At 41.0% G+C, this 21012-nt stretch overlaps 1 protein-coding gene across 1 annotated transcript; it reads left to right on the top strand.

The window, feature by feature from the left end:
* The first annotated feature begins 12721 nt into the window (after positions 1 to 12721).
* On the top strand, positions 12722 to 19824 carry VIP (vasoactive intestinal peptide). Its single transcript, XM_066546956.1, has 6 exons — positions 12722 to 12969; positions 13406 to 13527; positions 14977 to 15117; positions 17081 to 17200; positions 17883 to 17991; positions 19536 to 19824. The coding sequence occupies exons 2-6, from the start codon at positions 13415 to 13417 to the stop codon at positions 19542 to 19544; spliced, it is 492 nt and encodes a 163-aa protein (XP_066403053.1). The 5' UTR covers positions 12722 to 12969; positions 13406 to 13414; the 3' UTR covers positions 19545 to 19824.
* The last annotated feature ends 1188 nt before the right edge of the window (positions 19825 to 21012 follow it).

Here is a 21012-nt window from a genome sequence, read left to right as displayed (position 1 = left end):
GTACCTTTTTGTATTCATTTGGGTCTCTTAATAAAAGTGAGTTTTTAAAGGGATTGAGTATTTGGAGTTCCTTTAAGATTTTGTTTGGATATTTAGCTTTCTGAATGCCAAAAAGGATGACAAGATCCTAAACTCTTTTTCAATCTAATATTAATATTGGCTACATCTCAGTATTTTTCAACCAGCTGGACTAGAGAGTTCTGAGAAAACTACTGCAGCACTCAATAGGTGAACCATGGCTGGCAGCAGCTCTTTTTGAAGCATACAAAGCAACAGTCTCACACTGTACCAGCAGCAACGCCAGTGACTCCACTACAGATCTCTGGCCTCACTGCCAGGTGGGGTCTGTGCCTTATTCCATGCTTTTGCCCTCAAACAGTTTGCAGGTTAAGGAAACAACTCTGGAGGATTCTGGTTTGTGAGTCTTGTTTCTGCTTTGACTTCTGTGAAAGCTTTTGGCTTCCATCAGGTTTCTGACGACACTGGTGCATGACTGTGGCAACGCCTGATGGGCATGAACTGGATTGAGGAGCTATTTCAGTGAACATGTTTCCTGTCTGCATTCCCGGAGACATTCTGCATCAGAGACATGTTTTCATCTATTTAGCAGCAGATTCAAGTGATTGTGTGCTGAGGGCTGTGAAGGAGCAGTTGCCCTATTTTAGAGCAAGGAGTTCTTTTAAACAAGAGTAGCTTAATCATGAAAGGGATTACGCACAGTGATGGGGCTGAGATAGCAGGAAATTGGATTTGCTGATTTAGGACATAACTGTCTGATGTGCCTATGACTAGGAGCAGTATGGAAAGGCACTGGAATGCAAAATAATTCCTGTCTAGTTCATGTAGGACCTGCATCCATATAAATCCACTTTATTTTATAGCAGCATGTAGATGTATATGAAGGAAGGATGATGCTGCTCTCTTGTTCCAACTTAAGAAGAGCACAAACCACAGCTGGCAGTGATATGCATTTCTTTGACATGTATGGAGAAGTTGCTGATGATTAATAGCACATTGAAATCGGATGACTCTCCTAGACTGATCAGTTAATGCTTGAGTACATGGAGAGGCAAGCAGGAGTCCCTGTGCCCTGTTCCCATACTCTATATCCTGGTGATCTTCTAAAGTTGTTGGGTTTCTTTAATAAAAGGGAAGAATTACCTTTAAACCATTTCTAGACAGACTGTAGATTTTCTTTTCTCCTTTAGTGCTTCTCCATTTAGTTCCAGAGTATCTATCTGTGGATAAGTATGAAGATAAAAATACACAAATCTTCACTTTATCCCATTCTTTTGTTGTTCTGCCAGAACAACAAAACAGATTTTCTTATATAGAAAATCACTTTGAGGAATTGATTGGTTTGTGTGTGATAAGCTCTCTAGAACTAGTTTGCCAGCATCAAAGCACTGATCTTTTTTTCTTTTTTTTCCCCTAATCCCTTGGGCAAATGTCATGGAAAGATACAGACACCTTTTTGTCATTACTGAGTGGCAGACAACATTTAGAAAAATTTTGAATTGCCTTGCAAAATTCTCATAACTCCACAATGCACTAAGTCATGATGAAGATATTTTTGGATCATTTCGGGTAATATAAAACTTACTTCTATAAAAATTCCTGCATGCACAAGAACACATTTTTGGGTACTTGTATATACATTAAATTAAATCTTTCAAAGCTTCTAAATGCTTCTAGGCATTGAATCACTTCTGACAAGGAAACTGAACATTAAATACATTTCCACATCATGTAATCATGTTTGAAATGTATTAGATAAAAAAAATTAAACTGTCTCTGAGACACCAAAGTTAAGCATTTTCAAATTTTTATCTCTTTCACCAATACATGGAACCTGCTCTAGGGCAGAGATTTTGCCAATAAAACCAAAAATATATAGGAGAGAAATAAGAACACTGTGAAAGCTCAGTGTAGATTGACAGGATTCAACTCATCCAAATGCATTGGAGAATGGCAGATTTACCATGACTTCACAAAATAAGGGAAGTGTGAGTGTGTTTGATGTCCTGACAGTGCTCCTGAAAGATGCCTGAAATGATCATTCTGTGATCCAAAACAAAGCATATGCATCTACATGCCTTCTGACAGACATTTTATAGGTACTGAAGGCTGGATGTCATCACATACATTTGAGTGCATTTTCTCAGTTCACAGAGGTATAAGTAGATGTTCCTCCTTCATTCAAAGCACCTGTAAGACATTGAATAGCTAGGTGATTTAAAAGCTGCTTCCAGTGCTGGGCATTACAAAGATTTAAAAATAAACCAGGAATGTTTCAGACAGTCTTGTTGTACTTATATTCAAAATCTGAGTCACTAGCAATCAAAAAGTTTCAAGGCTGTTTATTTAACAGTACAACAAAATAGTTGTGCTGGTTTTGGCTGGGGTTGGTTAATTGTCTTCACAATACTAGTACAGGAGCACGGGGATATTTTTTGGATTTGTGCTGAACACAGGGTTAATAAAAAAGAGATGTTTTTGTTACTGCTGACCAGGGCTTACTGTGGAGCCAAGGCCTTTTCTGCTTTTCCTACTGCTGCATGGCAAGGGAAATTGGGGGTGCACAGGAGGTTGGGAGGAGACAGATCAGGGATAGGTGACCCAAACTGACCACAGGGGTATTCTAGACCACATTATGCCATGCTGAGAATGGATAAAGTGGGAGGAAGAAGAAGGAAAGGAGGACCTTTGGAGTGATGGTCTGTCTTCCCAAGTAACTCTTATCTGTGATGGGGCCCTGCTCTCCTGGACACCTGCCTGCCCATGGGAAGCAGTGGATTAATTCCCTGTTTTGCTTTGCTTGTGTGCACAGTTTGTGCTTTCCCTATTGAACTGTTTTTTGTCTCAGCTCATGAGTTTTCTACCTTTTGCCCTTCAGATTTTCTCCCTGATCCTGCTGCTGCAGGAGTGAGTGAGGGGCTGAGTGAGCTTTGGTTGCTGGCTGGGTTAAACCACAATAGTGAATAAAAAGAAAATAAGAAATATACTGTATTATATATTGCTGTACTTAAGGGGTAGGTTTGCAAATGGGATATGCTAGACACACAACTGAGGGCCTTGCTGCACAAGCCCAATCCAGAAAAAACTTGCTCACAATCTACCCTTAACCTTCCAAATGCTCTGGCTGACTGCTGGTAGTTTAATCTATATTGCTCTATTATTGGCTGCAGTAAGATTACTCATATATTTAATAACGCTGTTGAATCAGAATATAATTTCATAAAGCACATCATTCCAGTTTAGGAACTAGTTTGATGATAATTTAGGAGCAGAGTTTTTATCTGTCAAATGACTTCTGTTTCTTGAAAGTTTCTTCCTGTGAAAACACATGACTACTCTGCCCATCTCGCCTGCCCAGTCTCTCTCTGAGCACGTAAAAATTTCTGTAGGGATATAAGGGCGATCCTTCCATCCTTGTGCAGACACATAAGAGGCTGACAACAAAGGACATGGTGACTCAACACTTGGCAATTCCTTCTATTATTTGATTTGAGAGCAGGGTTAGGAAGCTCTCTCTGGATTACAGCCTTGTAATCTGGGTACTTCTGTTGTTCAACAGAGGTTTTTGCATTATCTCACCTCTCTGGATTATGTGCCTATGAAATTGGATAACAGCAAGAAAGACTAAAGAGGAGTTTTTCTCGATTCTCACTCTGGTAAAGATCACTTCTGGAGGGACATTTAGGTGGGTTTGGAAAGCAAAGAAGAGCAAAGACAGTTCTAGCATCAGACAGCCAGTCTCTCCGACTGTTGAGGCAAACATTACAATGATCCTGCTTGTAATGAAGATTGTCTGAAGACAAACTGTCCCCAGCAGGACAGTCTCTTGAAAGGTTGTGAAAAGATTGTTTTAATCTTTACTGCCTCTAGACAGCATGAGGAATTGACAAAATGCATTACTCTGATAGATCCTGAGAGAGGTCCCTTTGGGTTCAGCTTTGTCTGGAGCATTCTGGAGGACAAGGCAAAAAGGAGTCTGAAATTTTTTTAATACTCCAGTTTCTGGCTTATTTTCATGCTCCTAAATTTGTACATGACATGCATTTCTGACTGACCCTGTAACCTTTTATCTATTAGGACAATTTTATTCAGCTGTCTTTTAGTGTGTGCACAAATTCTGCATGAAGAATTGTATGCAACCTTATTAGTAACCACAGTTATTTACTGGGCAGTGTACATAGTAGGTAGCTAAAATATGACTACACTGCACATTACTATGCTCTTCAGCTTCCAAGCTGACAATTATTAAGTTTTTCCCAGCCTGCCAGTGGTTGTCAAGTTGGGAGGTGCAGCCCTTGTTTCTGCTTGGGAGAAGCTGATCCTTGACCCTGTGAAGTCACAGACACCTGAACCACAAGCTGTGCTGAGGATGAGCTTTCTGAGCCATAAAATTCTGGATGGAGCAATGTGCATAAGGGAATAGAGGCCAAGACAGGACTGTGGATTCAGCTCCAGTTTAAACTACCTTTTGTCTTAAAAAGCAAGCTATACTATTTATTTCAAGATCTGAGGAAAGGGTAAATCTCTTTGAGCAAATTGTTCTGCTGCCATTTCACTCTGAAAGTCTTTGAACCCAGTGTTCAAAATTACAACAGTTATTGAGTTATGTCAATAGACAAAGAAGCCCTGTCTTGGTAATCGTGTAACCATTCTGAAAGATCCTCCCCACTCTTTCCAAGCTGAAGCTACTAGAAGCAACCTGAGACCATCTCTGAAAATAAACCAGGAAGAATACCTGCAAGAGATGACCTTTTCCTTCCTTTTCACACCTAGTGTTGTGTGGCTCTGTGATATAATTTTGTATTGTGACATTTTGTGATTTCATATCTATGGAAAATTTTTCTATTAAACCAGATAATACCTCAGGCTGATAAAAAAATTACCTCTGACTTGGACTGCTGAAGTGTACAGAATAATTATTTACTACATGAAATAATACTTGAAAATCCTGTACTTACATGCAGCAAAACAGTTACACAGTTATTTTTACTGTGCAGCTATCAATGTAACCACATGATTGACCCAGAGTCACCAGGAGCAAGATTCAAATTTATATTAATAATTTATGAATTCATGATTTAGTACAATTTGAACAGAAAGTTTAGCAAATTTTAAGGTGCTAAGGTCCATGGCTTAAGTCTAACAATTAGCAACATTTTAATATTGATATTCAATAGTGCTGATTCTGGTGCTGAATGTTTCACTTATTTCTGCAGAAATCCCTTTAATTTATTTGTCACATTCAAAAATGCAAACAAACAGCAGAATACAATTATACACACACATAATGACAGCACACAGGATGACTATCAAAGGTGTTGCTGTGCCTATTAACGTCTTTTATCTTTGTGATGATTGCCATTTCCCAAAATCTCTTAGGAACTTATTAGTATTGCATCTATTCACATGTACTTAATAAAGGGGAATATATTGACTGTGGTGCTATGTTTACTGGAACACTCTTAATCCTTCATGTAAGATGGAAAGGGTAATTAGCCATTGATTTATTGGCCAAGAAGCCAATTAAATAAGACGTAGGAAGCTATGGTTTGTTTGAGTGACCTGTGGAGTTGAACTAAATGATAAACTAAGTTGGAACAGTATCTCTCTTGTCCATGAAGACTACAGAAACTCTTTCAAAAACAGTCAAGTTCAAATTATATCATTTATTAAGGATGATATACTAACAGGTTGATATTTTCTTCTATATGGCTTCTTTGTGGCAACTAAATGTGAATATAGATTTCCACAGCCACAATAATGTACATTAGGCTTAGAGTAGTGCTAGAGACAGCACGTTACACTATGCTCTATACACATGGACAGTTTTAGAAAACCTCTCTCAGCTCTTTTTCCATAAAGACAATAGTGGTAATTGCTTGAGACTGAAGCATTTTTAGCTTGTTTCTGCTCTAGCTTTTAGATGGTTTCCTTTTTCAGCTTGGTAAATAAAGAACTTGTGATGATTAGGTCAGTTCAAGGGATAAAGTTATCTTGGCATAATTAGCATCTTAAGATGAGCCTTCCAGCCCGACTGACGTGGGGTTTTTTATATCCTGAGCTGGTATGTCTGCTCTCACAAGCTTCCAGACAGTGCAATAGTAGCAGTATTCACTGAGGAAGACAAAAAGAATTTGTCTACACAGCCTAGAACCAGCATCTTGTATTATACACAGGAAAAAGGATCTATGCAAAATTGGGGAAGTATACCAGTGTTTCCAGCACAGATGTTACAATTACAACCCATGAAAGATTCCTATCATATAGTTACAAATGTGGAAATGGACTAAATTCTCTCATACTTCATGCATTCTTTTGCAAAACTGATACCTTGAGAAGGCTGACCTAGAACAGAGATGAGATGGAGTTAAAGAATAAAGTAGGTATTTATTAAAAGGCCTCAGTGAATACACCTTTGGCAGTACAAGAGCCAAGCCAAGGCTAAACCTAAGATGAACACAAAATGGATGACCGGTCATGAAGTCTCTCACTTTTATAAGTTGTGGTTCAGCACCATATTTGAGTTAATTGTCCAATTACAGCTTTAGCCCATGAAGTCCCATCCTTCTTGTCTTTCTCTCTTCAAGATTTCGTTGTTTATGCTCTTGGGCCTGAAATTTGAATCAGTTGTCCTTTGGTCCCCAGCTAGAGAAGGAATTGTTTTGTCTACCTACTCTGTGAAGAGAGCTTACCATCCCCTAATATGAAGCTCAGAACTACACACTAAAGCAGTACAGAATCTGAAAAATATAAAAGCTAAAACCTAAGGTGTCTGTACAGGAATTAGTTAAGGAGGCAAAGAGACTTCTAACAGCTTGCCTGCATCTGCAGATGCGCTCCTTGTCATTAGCATCATTAGTTTCCCAAGGAAGCCTGGATTCCCCAAGATCCCAAAAAACTTGCAGACTACATATGGTGAGTGTCAATAGTGAATCACAGTGAGGTAAGGCACCCTAGGCAGGTTTGGTCTCAGATTTCTAAATTTTGAACTCCACTATGGCGCTGTTTGCGGGTTTTGCTTTTAACAGATAATCCAAATGGATTTTGGAGGTTATTTCTATTCTGCATTCCTTTTGTGCAGGTAGAAGCAAGAGGGCTTCCATAAGGTCCCATCCTGTAGGACAGTTGACAGGCCTCAGTGCAGGGGGAAAATGTAGGAACATAGGTTTGAAAGATTGTTCTCAGTATTTGTTTAGATAATTAGGTATTATCTTAGAGATATTTACACATGTAAGACCATCATAAAAAATAACATAATTTTTCAAAGGTTCACCATAGAAAATCCAGTTTTGTATATGAAGAAAATAGCTGGGTAAAAATGAATGGGAAATTCAGACTGATTGTTATGACATCTAAAATACACATTCTTGTCACATCAGAGGTTATTTTGGATTTGCCAAGAAGAAGATTGGATTGGAGTAGCTGAAGGAGGAGGGAAACATACCTGGTGATGCAAGAACCATCTGATCCTTAGCTGAAATTTGAAGATTATAACTGTGCTGATAGAAATACGGCATATTTCAGAGAGCTTGTTCAAAACAAAGAGTACAACATGACCAAACCAGAAACTACTTTTCTTCCTGACAAATTTTGGATTACCATGTGGTTTTCTGGGCTTTAAGGTAAATGGAATCCTTTAAACAAGTCGGGTGAAACATTAGAAGGAAATTGCTTTGAAAGTCAGAAATTGCTTTGAAACCAGATATGTTAAAGCTCCTGTTAAAGCTTGTGTGGTCACAGATCCTCCTGTGGTATGAGTGCAGAATACATGTCTGATAGTGATGGCAAAAACATCACATCCATGCTAAAGAATGAGAAGGAATTCGGACCGACACTTCCAGGACAGCTGCATATCATGAAACAGATGGACATGAAGCAATAGTCCACACACATACCAGACAACATAAGCATATGGAGAACAAAATATCTTCCCAAACCACTTTGGAGTCTGAAGAAGCTGAGATTGCATTCTAGGCTGAAGGAGCAGGGATATGAAAACACAGAACTATACTAGAAGCATTAGGAATTTTCCCAGGTAACATCCCAGGCAAGGGGAAAAGAACCTTGGAAGTATCACAGGAGTCAGCAGCTCTCTTGGATGCCTTTTGCTCATCATTACATCTATTCAGAAGTTTTAATCAAGCAGGTCTCTGATATGGATGCTGGTGACATACCCAGACATACGAATGCAAGCGGTGGAAGTCTGTTTAGGAGTCATGGGCATAATCCAAATGTTCCAGTGGTTTTGAAAGCTGGTTTTGAAAATTGTTAACACACACAGATTAATAATGCAAAGGTACCACCTGGAACAGGAGGAACTTGAACAAGTGGTGTAGACAGGATAATGTTAATACAATTTACATGTTGCAGGAGTTTGCTTCAGTTGATAACTCTGTTCTGAGAATCCACAATTTTGACCTGAAAGCAGGACTCAAAAAGGGTGAGAGAGGAAATGAAGGCTCCCATGTTCCACCTGTGACCCTCCCGCAGCCTGGGATCTAAGGAGACAAGCACTATTCTCCTGAATGTTTCTGTTGCAGAAGGCAACTCATGAGTTTGTAATTTAAAAATATTTGTCTGTGTTTTAGTCTGCTTGGCATCACATTTCTGAGTCTGCAGAACTCACTCAGGCTAAAGGTGTGTGGATTGTACTTCTATAATAAACTTATCTAAAAGAACAAACTGATGCTTTTCTCCTTATCACTTCTGAGAAGCATTCAGTGACAGCTGCAAAGAAAGTGATGCTGGAAAAAGCTGCAGCATTTTCCTTTCAGCATTTCATCCATTTTTTCAAACCAGGTGATATTGAGGAATATGAACATTTATGAGAGTAGGATCCAGCAGTGCAACATGATGCTGAAAGCAGATATTGGAGAATATGCCAATCATGCCATTAAAGGATTAGAGAAGGCCAGGTTAGTTTATCAGTTTTTAGTTGTATTTTTTATTCTTCATACACAGCCTCTTGAATTTTCATGTTATTGCTTTTGTAAAAGTTGAAAAAGCTGTTCTATTAGCTGCTGACTAGTAGTGCACCATCAATCTGCTCTATAAGCTCTAAAAACTCATGGATCAATGTGCTGTGGCTATGGGATCAAAGGCAGAGTTTCTGAAGTCATCCACAGCAACATGAGCTGTAATTCACAGGGGACATTCTGCTAACCCAATGATTCGTAAGAGAGAGCTCATGAGTCAGTAGAAGTTTCCTTTTCTGATAAAATATGAAAGTCCTAAAACAAGTCTCTTAGTATTTTTATCTCTTTTTTTTTCCCCAAACAAAATGTTAATTCTATTTCTGATGTAATTCTCTTTTTCAAATACAAGTACATGATAAATTTGGTAAATGCTAAGCAGGTCCTTCATGGAAATAAGCTGGTTTCTCTCTTCTAAGGATTTGGTTTTAAGAGATTTTTAGCACATCAATTTCAGAACAATTTTACATGCTAAAAATAGTTAGCAAATCTAACTAACAAACCTTAGAATGTCAAATTTCTTACTCCAGATGATTTAGCTATTTTAGGTAATACTTGATTTATGTACATTGCACAAGTTTGTATACAAATGGTAAGACAAACTTTCAGAAAACTTTTGCTCTTTGGTCCATCTTGTCTAATTGGTTTTCCATCATTCCTAAATTTTGCAATTTTATAATTGTAACTTTTTAAAATTTTAATATAATTGTAACTTTTTTGATTTTTTTGTTTTATTAAGTGGAACATTAAAGAAGCAATTAAAGCAAAAATGGAGAGTAACCAAAAGATATTTGATAACACTTAAAATAAAGGTAAAAGGTTCAGTAAATATGAGGGTGCTGTGCATCAGGATTCCTGTAAAAACCACTGAAAAATACTTGATTTCCCAGGAGTTGCCTGTGTTTAATTACTATCCTGGGCTCTTGAGCACTCTTTTCTCCCAAATGACACTTTCTTGAAAGGGCACAGTGGGAGCTACCATCTGAAAAGGGTCCATCTGCCTAGATCTTGGAGGACTCACTTAGGACGTCAGTGGAAAAGGGTCTTTTCTCCATCTGTCTGTTTATAAAGAACTATTTTTCTTTTAATGGCTTACTCTTATCAAATGTGGAAATAGTAGTGTATGTAAGCTTTAGGGGTGAAAAAAATTGGAAAAGATAGAATTTGGATTGCCATCCCAAACCCTTGTCAGTCATCCCAAACCAACCTCCTTCAATGAAAATCCTCTCAAGAAATGTGAGGAAGGACTAAGGAGAAAGGGTGAGGTGCCATCTCTTCCTCAGTTTGTCTTCAAGAAGAGGAGATGGTGGCTTGCAACAGGATGCTGAAGGGAAATGAGGCAGTTTTTAGTGCAACTGAAGGGTGCTTGGGGCATTTGGGGCCAATTCAAAGCTCCACTGGAGACTTCCTGAGTAAACAAGAGGAACCACTCGATCTTCCTATGACTCAGTTTCTTGTCTATAGAATAGGGAAAATAGATGGTATTGTGAGATTAGATGCACTACAGATTTCTCAGATCACTAAGGGAACCCTAGAGAGGTTTCTTTATCATCACTGTCATCCCTAGAGAGGTTCTGAGGCCGCTTTAGCCGGCCTGACAGCATGTTGTCTGACCTAGTGTACTACCTGCAAAAACCAAAGTTACAGCAAACCACATTCACCAGGTACGGTATGGAAGGGTGCAGTACATCACAGCCCCAAATGGTTCAGTATGGTAAGAAACCCCTGATTTGCCAGTGAGTCCAATTTTTAGTCTCCTCAGAGCACGCAGCCATCCATACTGCACATACATAGCAACTGACAGCAGACTTGTTTTTCACGTATCCCTCAGACTGAGTTGGCTGCTCCCCTCCTCCCTGCCAGGGACCGCAGTCCGCAGGACTCCTGCGAGACCCCCTCTATAGGCTGCGCTAGCTCAGGCTTGCCAGCGCTGGAAGGAAACTTCTTTCTTCTCCGCTTCCTGCTGCCAGCAGCGTTTGGCTTTTCCCGCAGCGGCGCCCTCGGCGGGAGCGGGACTGAGGAGGAGGAGGAGGAGGAGGAGAGGGGCTGGGAACTGGGGCTGAGGAGCGGGAGCGGGGGCAGCCGCGGCCCCCTCGAACCCGCCCTGGCCGCGGGGTCCCGGTGCAGCCTCCCCTCGTCGCTCTCCGCTCCAGGCCAGGAGACCGGGCAACAGCAGACTTCGCAGTGCCCCAGCCACGCGTCCCTGCTCCACCCAGGAGATGGCTTTCTCCTTCCTCTCTCCTCCTGCGAGTAGCTGAGTCAAGACCACCGCTTTCCCCCAGGTCGTGCACACTGCACAACGCCTATGCGCCCTAGCCGGGATATTTCTGAGGTGAGGGGAATACGGTGCCATTGATGCTCATCCCGCCATTCCGGAGCAGAATAGCTCCTTCGACCCCTAGTTATGTAGTAACAAGGGGAAAATTTCCTGAAATTAGACTACTGCAGGAACTCTGGTTTTAGTCACAGCTGTCATCCGAGAAACAAATTTCCAGGCATTTTTAATCTAATTCACTTATTCTTTATGTAACTGAATTAGAAAATGTGATTAAGCATCACAGAATCTTCGGCATTGAGCCTGCCTAACCTTTAGTGAAACATGAAACAGAAAAACTTATTAGAAGTAAGAAGAAATGGTGAAATCGTCTGTATGGATTTGGTACAATCGTTACCTACTGAGTAGGAGGATTAGAGGCACAAAAACTCAAAAAAAAAAAGAAAAAAAAGCAAAAAAAAAAAATTGGATTATGATCTTTACAGCTGAAATTCTTCCGCGGTTGTTTGGCAAATATTTCAGGGCAGGCACCGAAAAGACACGGTGGGATACCGAAGGGGTGCTTGCTGGAGCAGCGCCGTCCTGCCGGCCCGCCCGCGGGTCCCACGCCCACGTCCCCTGTGTTTCTTTCTCTGCTGCCCTCTGATCTCTCTGAGGCAGGGAAAATTCGAAGGAGAAAAATCAAAGGCTTGAAACCGATTCTCCCTTGCTGTGGCAACCCCGAGGTTTGGGCTTAAAACATCTTAGAAGGAAGAGCTGATCCCCCTGCTGCTCAGGGGGGTTTAACATACGCTCCAGCCGCGCTCCCTGCGCGCCCGCGCAGCGGAACCGTCACAAGCACCGCCGTGCTCGGCTGCACCAAGAGGCGCTTGGATGTGGGACTTAATCCGTGTTCCACAAACACGCACGCAGTTTAAACAAGATAGCGAAGAGTAGAAAGCACCCCAACACCTGCCAAAATAAAACTAAAACCCGTACGAAAATTTTGTTTTTCAGACCAGCTCCCTGCGCACCTCGGGCGGGAACCTCCATCAGGGACTTGCATGTGCCGGGGATGGAGAGGGACCAGGTTAGCACGGAAACACTGCCGAGGAGCTAGGGAAAGGAGCAATCCTTAGGCGCGGAAGGGGCTCCTCAGGGAAGCACGGGGGCTGAGGGAGTGGGGGCTGGGAGCGGAGGATCCCAGAGAGCGCAGCCCACTTTCTCTCCGGCTATGCGGGGTGCGGGCAGGGATGCGCGGTGTGGTGCGTTCTCAGAGCCCGACGGCCGCCTGCTCTCCCGCCTGGCGAGGCGGAATCACCCTTCCGACGGGGCTCCGCTCCTCCAAAACTATGTCATTAACATAAATCAAATAATGGCCGAGGGGGTGAGGGGGAGGGGGAAGAGGTACGCGACTGCTCATGTGTTAAATATAAGTCTCTGACTGTCCTGAACAAAGCGACCGTCCCCTTGGGAAGGGTGACGTCTCTCCAGTAACGTGATTGCTTCTTCGGAAGCAGAAACGTGTAAACGCTATAAAACGCGGTGGCGCGGCGGGCAGCTCAGAGCGTGCGGCGAGACGGAGCCCTCCTCTTCATCCTCCTCCTCCTCCTCACCTTCTGCTGCCGCCGCCCCGGCAGCCGCGCAGCGGAGCAGGGCGCACTCCCCCAGCACCGCTCCGCTCCGCGCCCTCCCAGCCAGACCCACCGACGTACTCGCGGCTCCGTGAGTAACTTTCTCCCCGCCACAGCGGCAACTTCCCAGCGCATGAGGAACGATGTTCCCGTCCCGTACCCTCGCTCCTCTTCGCCCTCCCGGACCTGCAGGGAAGCCATCCCGGCCGTCGGGAGCGGGGAGAGATTCTGAAAGCCCAGGGCAGCCGGGGCGGGACCCTCTCTTGCTACCGCTTAAGTCGCTGAGCTCGGGGCACCGCTGCCCCTCGCACCGGGCCGGGGGTCGCCTTCGGGGACGCCAGCTCTCCCTGACCGCGGGCAGCTGCCCCGCCATCGCGACCCAGCTGGCCGCCGGCGTCTTTCGGGACAGAGACCTGGCTTGGGAGCGGGATCGGGGCAGTCGCTCGGCCGCCCGAGGCGAAGCCCCGGAGCCAGCGGGTGCGGGCGGGCCGGGTCGGAGGGTGACGGCTGCGCTCTTCCCTCCGCAGGTGGCGGCCATGGAGCACCGCGGCGCCTCCCCGCTCCTCCTCGCCCTCGCCCTCCTCAGCGCCCTCTGCTGGCGGGCGCGGGCGCTGCCCCCGCGGGGCGCCGCCTTCCCTCCCGTCCCGCGGTAAGGCCGCGCTCCGCGCCCCGCTCCGCGCCCCTCTGCCCTCAGGGACCTGCCCAGCCCCGGCTGGTGCCGAAGGGGCTGTGAGAAGCGCCACTCCTCCCGAGGAACGCGCAGTGCGGCGCTCGCCGTCGGGTGTTTGCTCGGCATCGGGCGGTGCGCGGGGTCCCCGCGGCGAGGCTGCGGTCAGGCGGTCCCGGCCAGTGCCCGCCGAACTCACCCGGTGAAAGCCCCGGGACACGCACGCACCTCCCGAGGCAGCTGCAGCGCTGCCCCACGGGCTGGGTGGCGGTGAGCGCGGTGTGCGTGGGGGCGGACGCGATGTGGGTCACGGTGAGCCCTGGGACGGGTCCATGGGGACAGGCGGAGGGCAGGTTTGTACCTCTGAGGGCTTCGGCCGGTTGAGGGTGCTGTTAGTGGTCCAGCTGAATTAAATCAGACGGCAGAACGGTACGGTTTGCATTTAGGTGAGAGAAGCATACAGTGTAGAACGACCGATGAAAAACAGGCAAAAAAGCACTGACTGACTTCCAAAAGGTGTGACTTGAGCCTGTTCGTTTTACACAGCAACTTTGCACCTTTTTTTTTTTTACCAGATGGAAGACTTACATGAATCAGACATATAAATGGTGCTAAAGGTGACTTTAAAATTACAAGGACTTAAGTCTATCTTAGTTTTAGTATGTGACTTTTGCATGTCATCACACACAGGGGTTTTCTACAATGATTTCCTTGTCTGCCACAGAATATCAGAGCAGCCAGAAGGAATGATGCCAAACCACTGCTATGCAGTCAGACTGCCCTTGATAAAATATGACACTTCATAAGAAACTGCAGTTTACAAAAATGTGAACTGTACATCAGTTTATACGGAGCAATTGCATGATACATTTGAAGAGATTAAAAGATTTTTTGTCTTCTATCATGAGAAAATAAAAACATGTAGAGATACATGACTGCACTTTTTATTTAGTTTGAAGTTCTTGCTGTATTTGCTTTCTTTGGAGAAGGCCTAAGAACTGTTTCATTCTGCATTTCAATGCACATCTTATATCTTAACTGGGAGGTAAGTACGTCACAGGAGCAGTTTTCACTTTGGTGGAGGCTGTTAATTTCATCCATCATTTATACAAAATGCAGTTGTTAGGAAAAGCTTCACAGTTGTCACTTGTAGTGTGATTGTCATACATTATGCACTGGAATAAATTGCGTTCAGTGACAACATTTATCTAGAAAATATGAATTTGAGAGAAGGATCTGTTATGTCAATTAATCTACAATTAAGCATGGATTCTACCTGAAAGTGATTTTTGAATTATCCAGTTTTCTTTTAAATGCTTTACCAATGAAAGTCGGTAGATGTGAATTTCGACACAAACCAGAATGTTATCTCTAGTAAAGTGTCTCATGTCCTCAGCTAGCTGTACTTTACACGGTTTCTTTCTCCAACAGATTGGGAAACAGAATGCCATTTGATGGAGCCAGTGAACCTGACCATGCCCGTGGGTCATTAAAGTCAGAATCAGATATTTTGCAGAACACACTACCTGAAAATGAGAAATTCTATTTTGATCTGTCCAGAATTATTGATAGGTGAGTTTCTTTATTATCATAAATACAAAAGATGATGGACTACTTGATTTCTGCCAAAAAATCATTCACATTTTCAAACTGAGATTAGGAAAGGAAGACTCAGTTATGGAAGAAAATCCCACAGCCGCTGCTTGAATACTGGTAGCAGTAGGGATGTCAGCAGAAATGTTGATTGTATTGCCATTCTGGCATGATGAATGCTTTCATTTTCCAGGAAGGAGTAAAAAGTATATTGCAAAAATCTGAAAGTTATTTTATGAAATTAGTTCCCTTTAATATGTACAATACTTAAATTACGGAAAGCAGTATGTTTGCAAAATGAACATTAGCAAAATTATATGAACCCAGGCTGTATTGTAGAGTTTATTTATTGTCCATTTCAGAAATGCAAGGCATGCTGATGGAATTTTCACCAGTGTCTACAGCCATCTTTTGGCTAAACTTGCTGTGAAGAGATATCTGCATTCGCTTATTAGAAAACGAGTTAGGTGAGGTGACACATTAGGCAGATTTTTTTTCCTAGCTGGCTTTATTAGAAATATTTTTTACCCTTCTGTATCCAAGGTCTCCTTTTTGTGATTTAGAGGTACCAAAAGAGAAGCCTATATAATTGTGGGGGAGCTGAAAATCCTATATGAGTATTTAGTGATATTACTAAATGAGAATGTTACTATTTATTTCTGACATGGCTGTGAGAGGTAGAGCAACAGACACTGCACAAAACGTGGATAATGTGTACTGAAAATATTATAATGATTATCATGCCAAATTGCTAATTGTTTTTTTCGGTAGTGTTTTTACTAGCTTGGTGGATGAGTGGCAAAAGTAAATACAAAGTGATTGATTACTCAGTACTTAACAAGAAGGAAGTACACAATGAAATCACTAAATGATTGGTTTATAGTGAAAATGTAAAGGTATAGGGGTTTTTCTGCTGTAGAACACATTGACAGATGTTTGTGAGATCTGTATTGCAGCAGAATTCAAAAAATGAGGCAAATTTATAAACTAGGGGTCTGGATGCAACTTCCAGACCAATACATCAATAAACTAATGGGCACAGCGTGCTAGGTAGAATCACTGTATAGTTCCCTTGTTTTCAAATCCATAAACAGCAACTGTGAGCCACTGTGGCAATACCACTGAGTGCCTACTTCATATGTTCAAAAGCCAAGTAAAAATTAGGTCCTCCATTTATGTCAGTGCTGCCTTTGTTCCAGAACATACAGTTCCAGTTTCTCATATGCTGTGAACTAACATAGACCATTTAAAATAGAACACCCTGGCATTTCCCAAGATTGTCCATGAAGAAAAGACCTCCAGGTTTAGCTTTCACAAGGTGCGTTTTGTCTTCTGAAACCCTAGAATAAGCATTTATAGCTATGTGATGCCCCACTCTACCTTTCCTCAGTGGCAGACTCCACCTCCACTGAGTTCAATGTGAACAGTGATGAGGTCCTTGAAGAGCTTATTGCAACTTAAACCTTGGCATTGTACTGAAATACATTCACACAAATTATAGAAATTAGAATAAAATCTGTTTATTAAAAGGTGCTACCTGGGGTGTGAGAATAGGCAGGAGTCATGAAGTCCACACTTATGTATTTGATCTGGCAGAACTCCTGACACAAGGACTTTAGAAATCATTGACAGTGTATCCTAATTGCACAGGCCGTGGCAGATGAGATGAGAAAACAATCAGTGAAAGGTGTTCCCCAAAAGGCTGAATAACAATTTTTGGAATTTGATCCTTGTTATTAAAATACATAGCAAGCCGTGGAAGCAGTGTCTTTTTTTCAGCAGAAGAAAGATCTGATGTCATAGATGGAAATGAAAGATGAAATGAAAATTTGATTTTAGTGGGCTAATCAATACCATAAAGCTTATTTCACTCATTTAATTGTATTTTCTTTTAAACAGATGTCGTCTCTTAACTTTTCCTTTGTAATTGTTGTATTGCCAGCTCCCAGGACAGTCCTGTCAAACGCCACTCTGATGCTGTCTTCACCGACAATTACAGCCGCTTTCGAAAGCAGATGGCTGTGAAGAAATACTTAAACTCAGTTTTAACTGGAAAAAGAAGGTACTGCAAGAAAGCACATATGTATTCTTTCCATACTTCTATGGCATTAAGACAGAAAAGGTTTATATCCATGTATGTATACAGAGAGGCCAAACAAAAGGCACTCAATGTTAATGACTTGATAGCATAGTTTATAGCATGGTTTTCAAATACAGACAACATTTCTTCCCAGACTGGAACAGACACCACAATCAGAATAGAAGAATAAAGAGGAGATGGCATCTGGCAATTTAAAAAAATCTTCCAAAAGATTCTTAAATGGTTTTTGTTTAGAAAAAATCTTCTTAAGGAAAAAACCCTCAGAGCTATGGAACATGAACAACAATTTAATAAAGAAATATGTTGAAAATTTGCCTCTCTGTGAACACATGAAATGAAAATTTGAAAATCCTTGATTTTGAAAATTTGATTTTGAAAATTTGAAAATCCTTGATATGTCCTCATCAGTATAGGTGAGACATGAACATACATTTTTGTAGACCTTGTACTCAGTTTGTGTATTTAGTTAGACAACTGCTTTTAAATATTATGTCTCTGTATTCATTAAACATGCAATTTCATATGTTCTGTAACACTATGGTTTAAGTATAAGAAAATGTGCAGAAGTTACAGTTAGAAGGAGGCTTTGCTTTCTTTGCTTTTTCTTCCAAGAGCAATAAAACTTGTTTCTGATCCACAACAGCCAGGAAGAGCTAAATCCTGCCAAACTTCGAGATGAAGCAGAACTTCTTGAACCATCCTTTTCAGAAAACTATGATTCTGTAGATGAGCTGCTGAGCCACCTCCCACTGGTGAGATGCCAATATTGTCTTTTCTCTTGCTATCTGTAACTTGACTTGACCCATAAAATTACATTATTTGTACATGGAGTGTGGCCTATCAGAAAATCAGGATATTCTAGGAAAGGGAGTCATGTTCCATGAAAAGCTTTATATTTCTAATATTTCTTCACTCATTGTGTCTGAATAAAATAATAATTTTAATAATAAGCTTTATGTTATCACATGATTGCTGCTATTGAAAATTTCTAATTAAATGACACTGTTCATAATGCACCTAACTCACTTGGGTGTTTCAACCAGTGAGCACTGCAGCATAAAACCAGACGTGACTGATTTTTAATTACAAAGATCATTATTTCTTCAGAGAAAAAACTTAGGGATATTTCTTTTAATTAAGAAAAATGCTGCAGATTTTGTTTAACATCTTTTTCATTAGAAAGAAGTTGCCCCTAGAACTAAGAGTATTAGCAAGATGAGTAGTACTCAAGTACTTAAGAAAATACTTGACATGCAAATCTTGCAGTTACTGTTTTCCATTTAGCTACTACTATTTTTTCTAAAGTCATTCACAATTATTTTCTTTTTAGTTTACTGAAACATAATCCCTTCTACATCAACACTTGCAGGAACAAAATATTGAAAGAGTAAGGTAGAAGCAAATTTGGCTTGGTATTGTTGAAAATGTGTTATGAAATTGATGATGGGATAGGTTTTGGCATTCAGCTGTGTCTCAAAAAGTAAGAAAAAAGATTAAAGGCTATTCTTGAATATAAAATTTGAAGAAACGTCTTTTTTTGTATCATCCCGAACCACCCATCCCTCTGACCCAAAAAAGATGTTTCCTTTCAAGACTGAAATAAAATGTGAAAATGTTCTTTTCCTTTCCACAAATGTGGCAATTCCTCTAAAGTTCCTGAAGGTTAAAAAGGACATAAACTGCTTATGCACTGAGGAATTAAATAATTTTTAAGCAACACGATTCTGGAAAGAAATGTTCTTTCTGGACAAGATTAATGCAAGAAATATCTACTCTTAGATTTTGCAGTTTCTCAAAGTTCTGGCATTAACGAAGGGAGAAAGAATAGTGGTGCAGCAGGTCATAGAAAAAAAATATTTTCAGTCCTTTCCGTTGTTATTGACTTTATTGATGAGGCAGATCTACCTGTAGGTGAATCAGTATTGACCGTTGCTTGGCATTTTATTGCAGTGCCCCGTTGCTAATGTAGTGTGGAAAGAGCAACCTGAATTTGTGTATCCATTTCAAGGATACAGGTTTTTTCAAAGTGGGCAATTCTGTGCTGTAGTAACAATTTTAGTCTAATCTGCAGTAACATTTTTAGTCCTTCAACCTTTCTTTTCTCATCCTATGGTCTGGTCTGAGTGTGATGCCCAGCAAACCCCTGTGACCAGCCACATCTCAGCCTGCCAGTCCCAAGCACAGCAATTGTTTTGTATCAAGTGTTCCTCAATGCCTGCTGTCTGCCCTCATACACCTCATGATGCAACTGCTTGCAAAAGTGACTTCTAAAGCACATCTCTCCTTTGCTTTTCAGGACCTCTGAAGGACACCTGGTAAAGTCTATGACAAGAACAAGCTATTTTTGAGTTCCACATAGTATTTCAAAGAGATGACTTTAGTCATCAAACCAGAACAAATATGTTGTGAAGTGAAAGTTGTGATATATTTGTTTCTTACGTAATAAAAGTTGATATTTACATTGTAAATATTACTCTAGCATTCTCTACTGAAAGCTGTACATATGGATGCCAGTTTAACTCATAAGAAGTCTGTGAGTCCATATGCTGTAAATCCTTTACTTCAATAAATTCATTTGAAAATGAGTGTGCAGCTGAAAAGAGCCCATCATGACTAATTAATTGGCTTATTTTAGGTGTGTTCCAACTTCAGACAAACATGTGTAATCATAAGGAAACATTTCTAGATAACCTCATAAAGAACATATAACAACATGAGGGGAAGAATGTCCAAAGTGTGTAAAACTGCTTTACAAAGATCTCTGAAGTTTATTGCCAAGAAATGCTTTTCTAGCAGTTTACCAAGCAACCAAGCAACTAGAAAAAAAAGAATAAGAATACAAAATTTTTTGACCTCCAGCAGTATCTTTACTTCTGGTTCACATTTTTAATATTTCACAGCACATAAATTATATCCAGAACAGAAATGCCCCCTTTATTTTCAGTTGTGTTTTAGATGCTCTGGGGCTGACAAAGCACTAAAAGAATGCAATCTTTTGACTTGTTTGATGCCTAAAGTCATCAGTTATTCTATATTTAATTGTCTGTAGCTTTGATGATGAAACTATTGCTTATATATAAAATAGACCTGAAGACAGTTTACTATTTTTTCAGAATGAATGTAATTTACAGAATATTCAGACAATAAATCATTTTATTATCATGGCAAGCTATTACTGGTTTGAATCAGTGCTACAGCTACCTGGAACAACAGAGGTTCCTGTAAGTGCTGTCTGTACTGTAGTAATAGAGGAAGATAATATTTTTAACTGATTTATGTGATATTATTTTAGAAAGACAACTAAACAAACCTATGGTCCCCTTTTCTGTAGCTTTCTATTGTTGCAGATGACCATGGAACTGAAAATTTGCAGCTGTTTGAGTCACAGCACTGATGTTGAAAGTAGAAAAACTTATCAGACCTACTTACAAGCTCAATTTGGAATTTCAAGTGTATTTATAAATCATACATAGGCACACATAGACAGCGATAAAACTGATTTGCAAGTTTCACTTACAAGTTTACTGTTCTCATTTAGAAAAAACTTCTAACATGATAAAATCTGAGATTTATGGAGACTGGTTCTCATAAATATGTAGCCCTCCAATTTGCAATTTTTTTGAGTATTGGCAACTGCATGTCAAAAGAAAATCAACTTTCACAGATCAGGTGCTAATATTGCTATTTCTATCTAGCCTTGACAGAATCTATTTTAGCCTAAGCCAATGAGTGTTTCACAAAAGTTATATTTTCACAAAAACCATAATTTTGAA

This window comes from Molothrus aeneus, chromosome 3 (genome assembly GCF_037042795.1).
Source record: "Molothrus aeneus isolate 106 chromosome 3, BPBGC_Maene_1.0, whole genome shotgun sequence".
Classification (NCBI taxonomy): domain Eukaryota; kingdom Metazoa; phylum Chordata; class Aves; order Passeriformes; family Icteridae; genus Molothrus; species Molothrus aeneus.
This window is presented reverse-complemented; position numbering and strand designations above follow the sequence as displayed.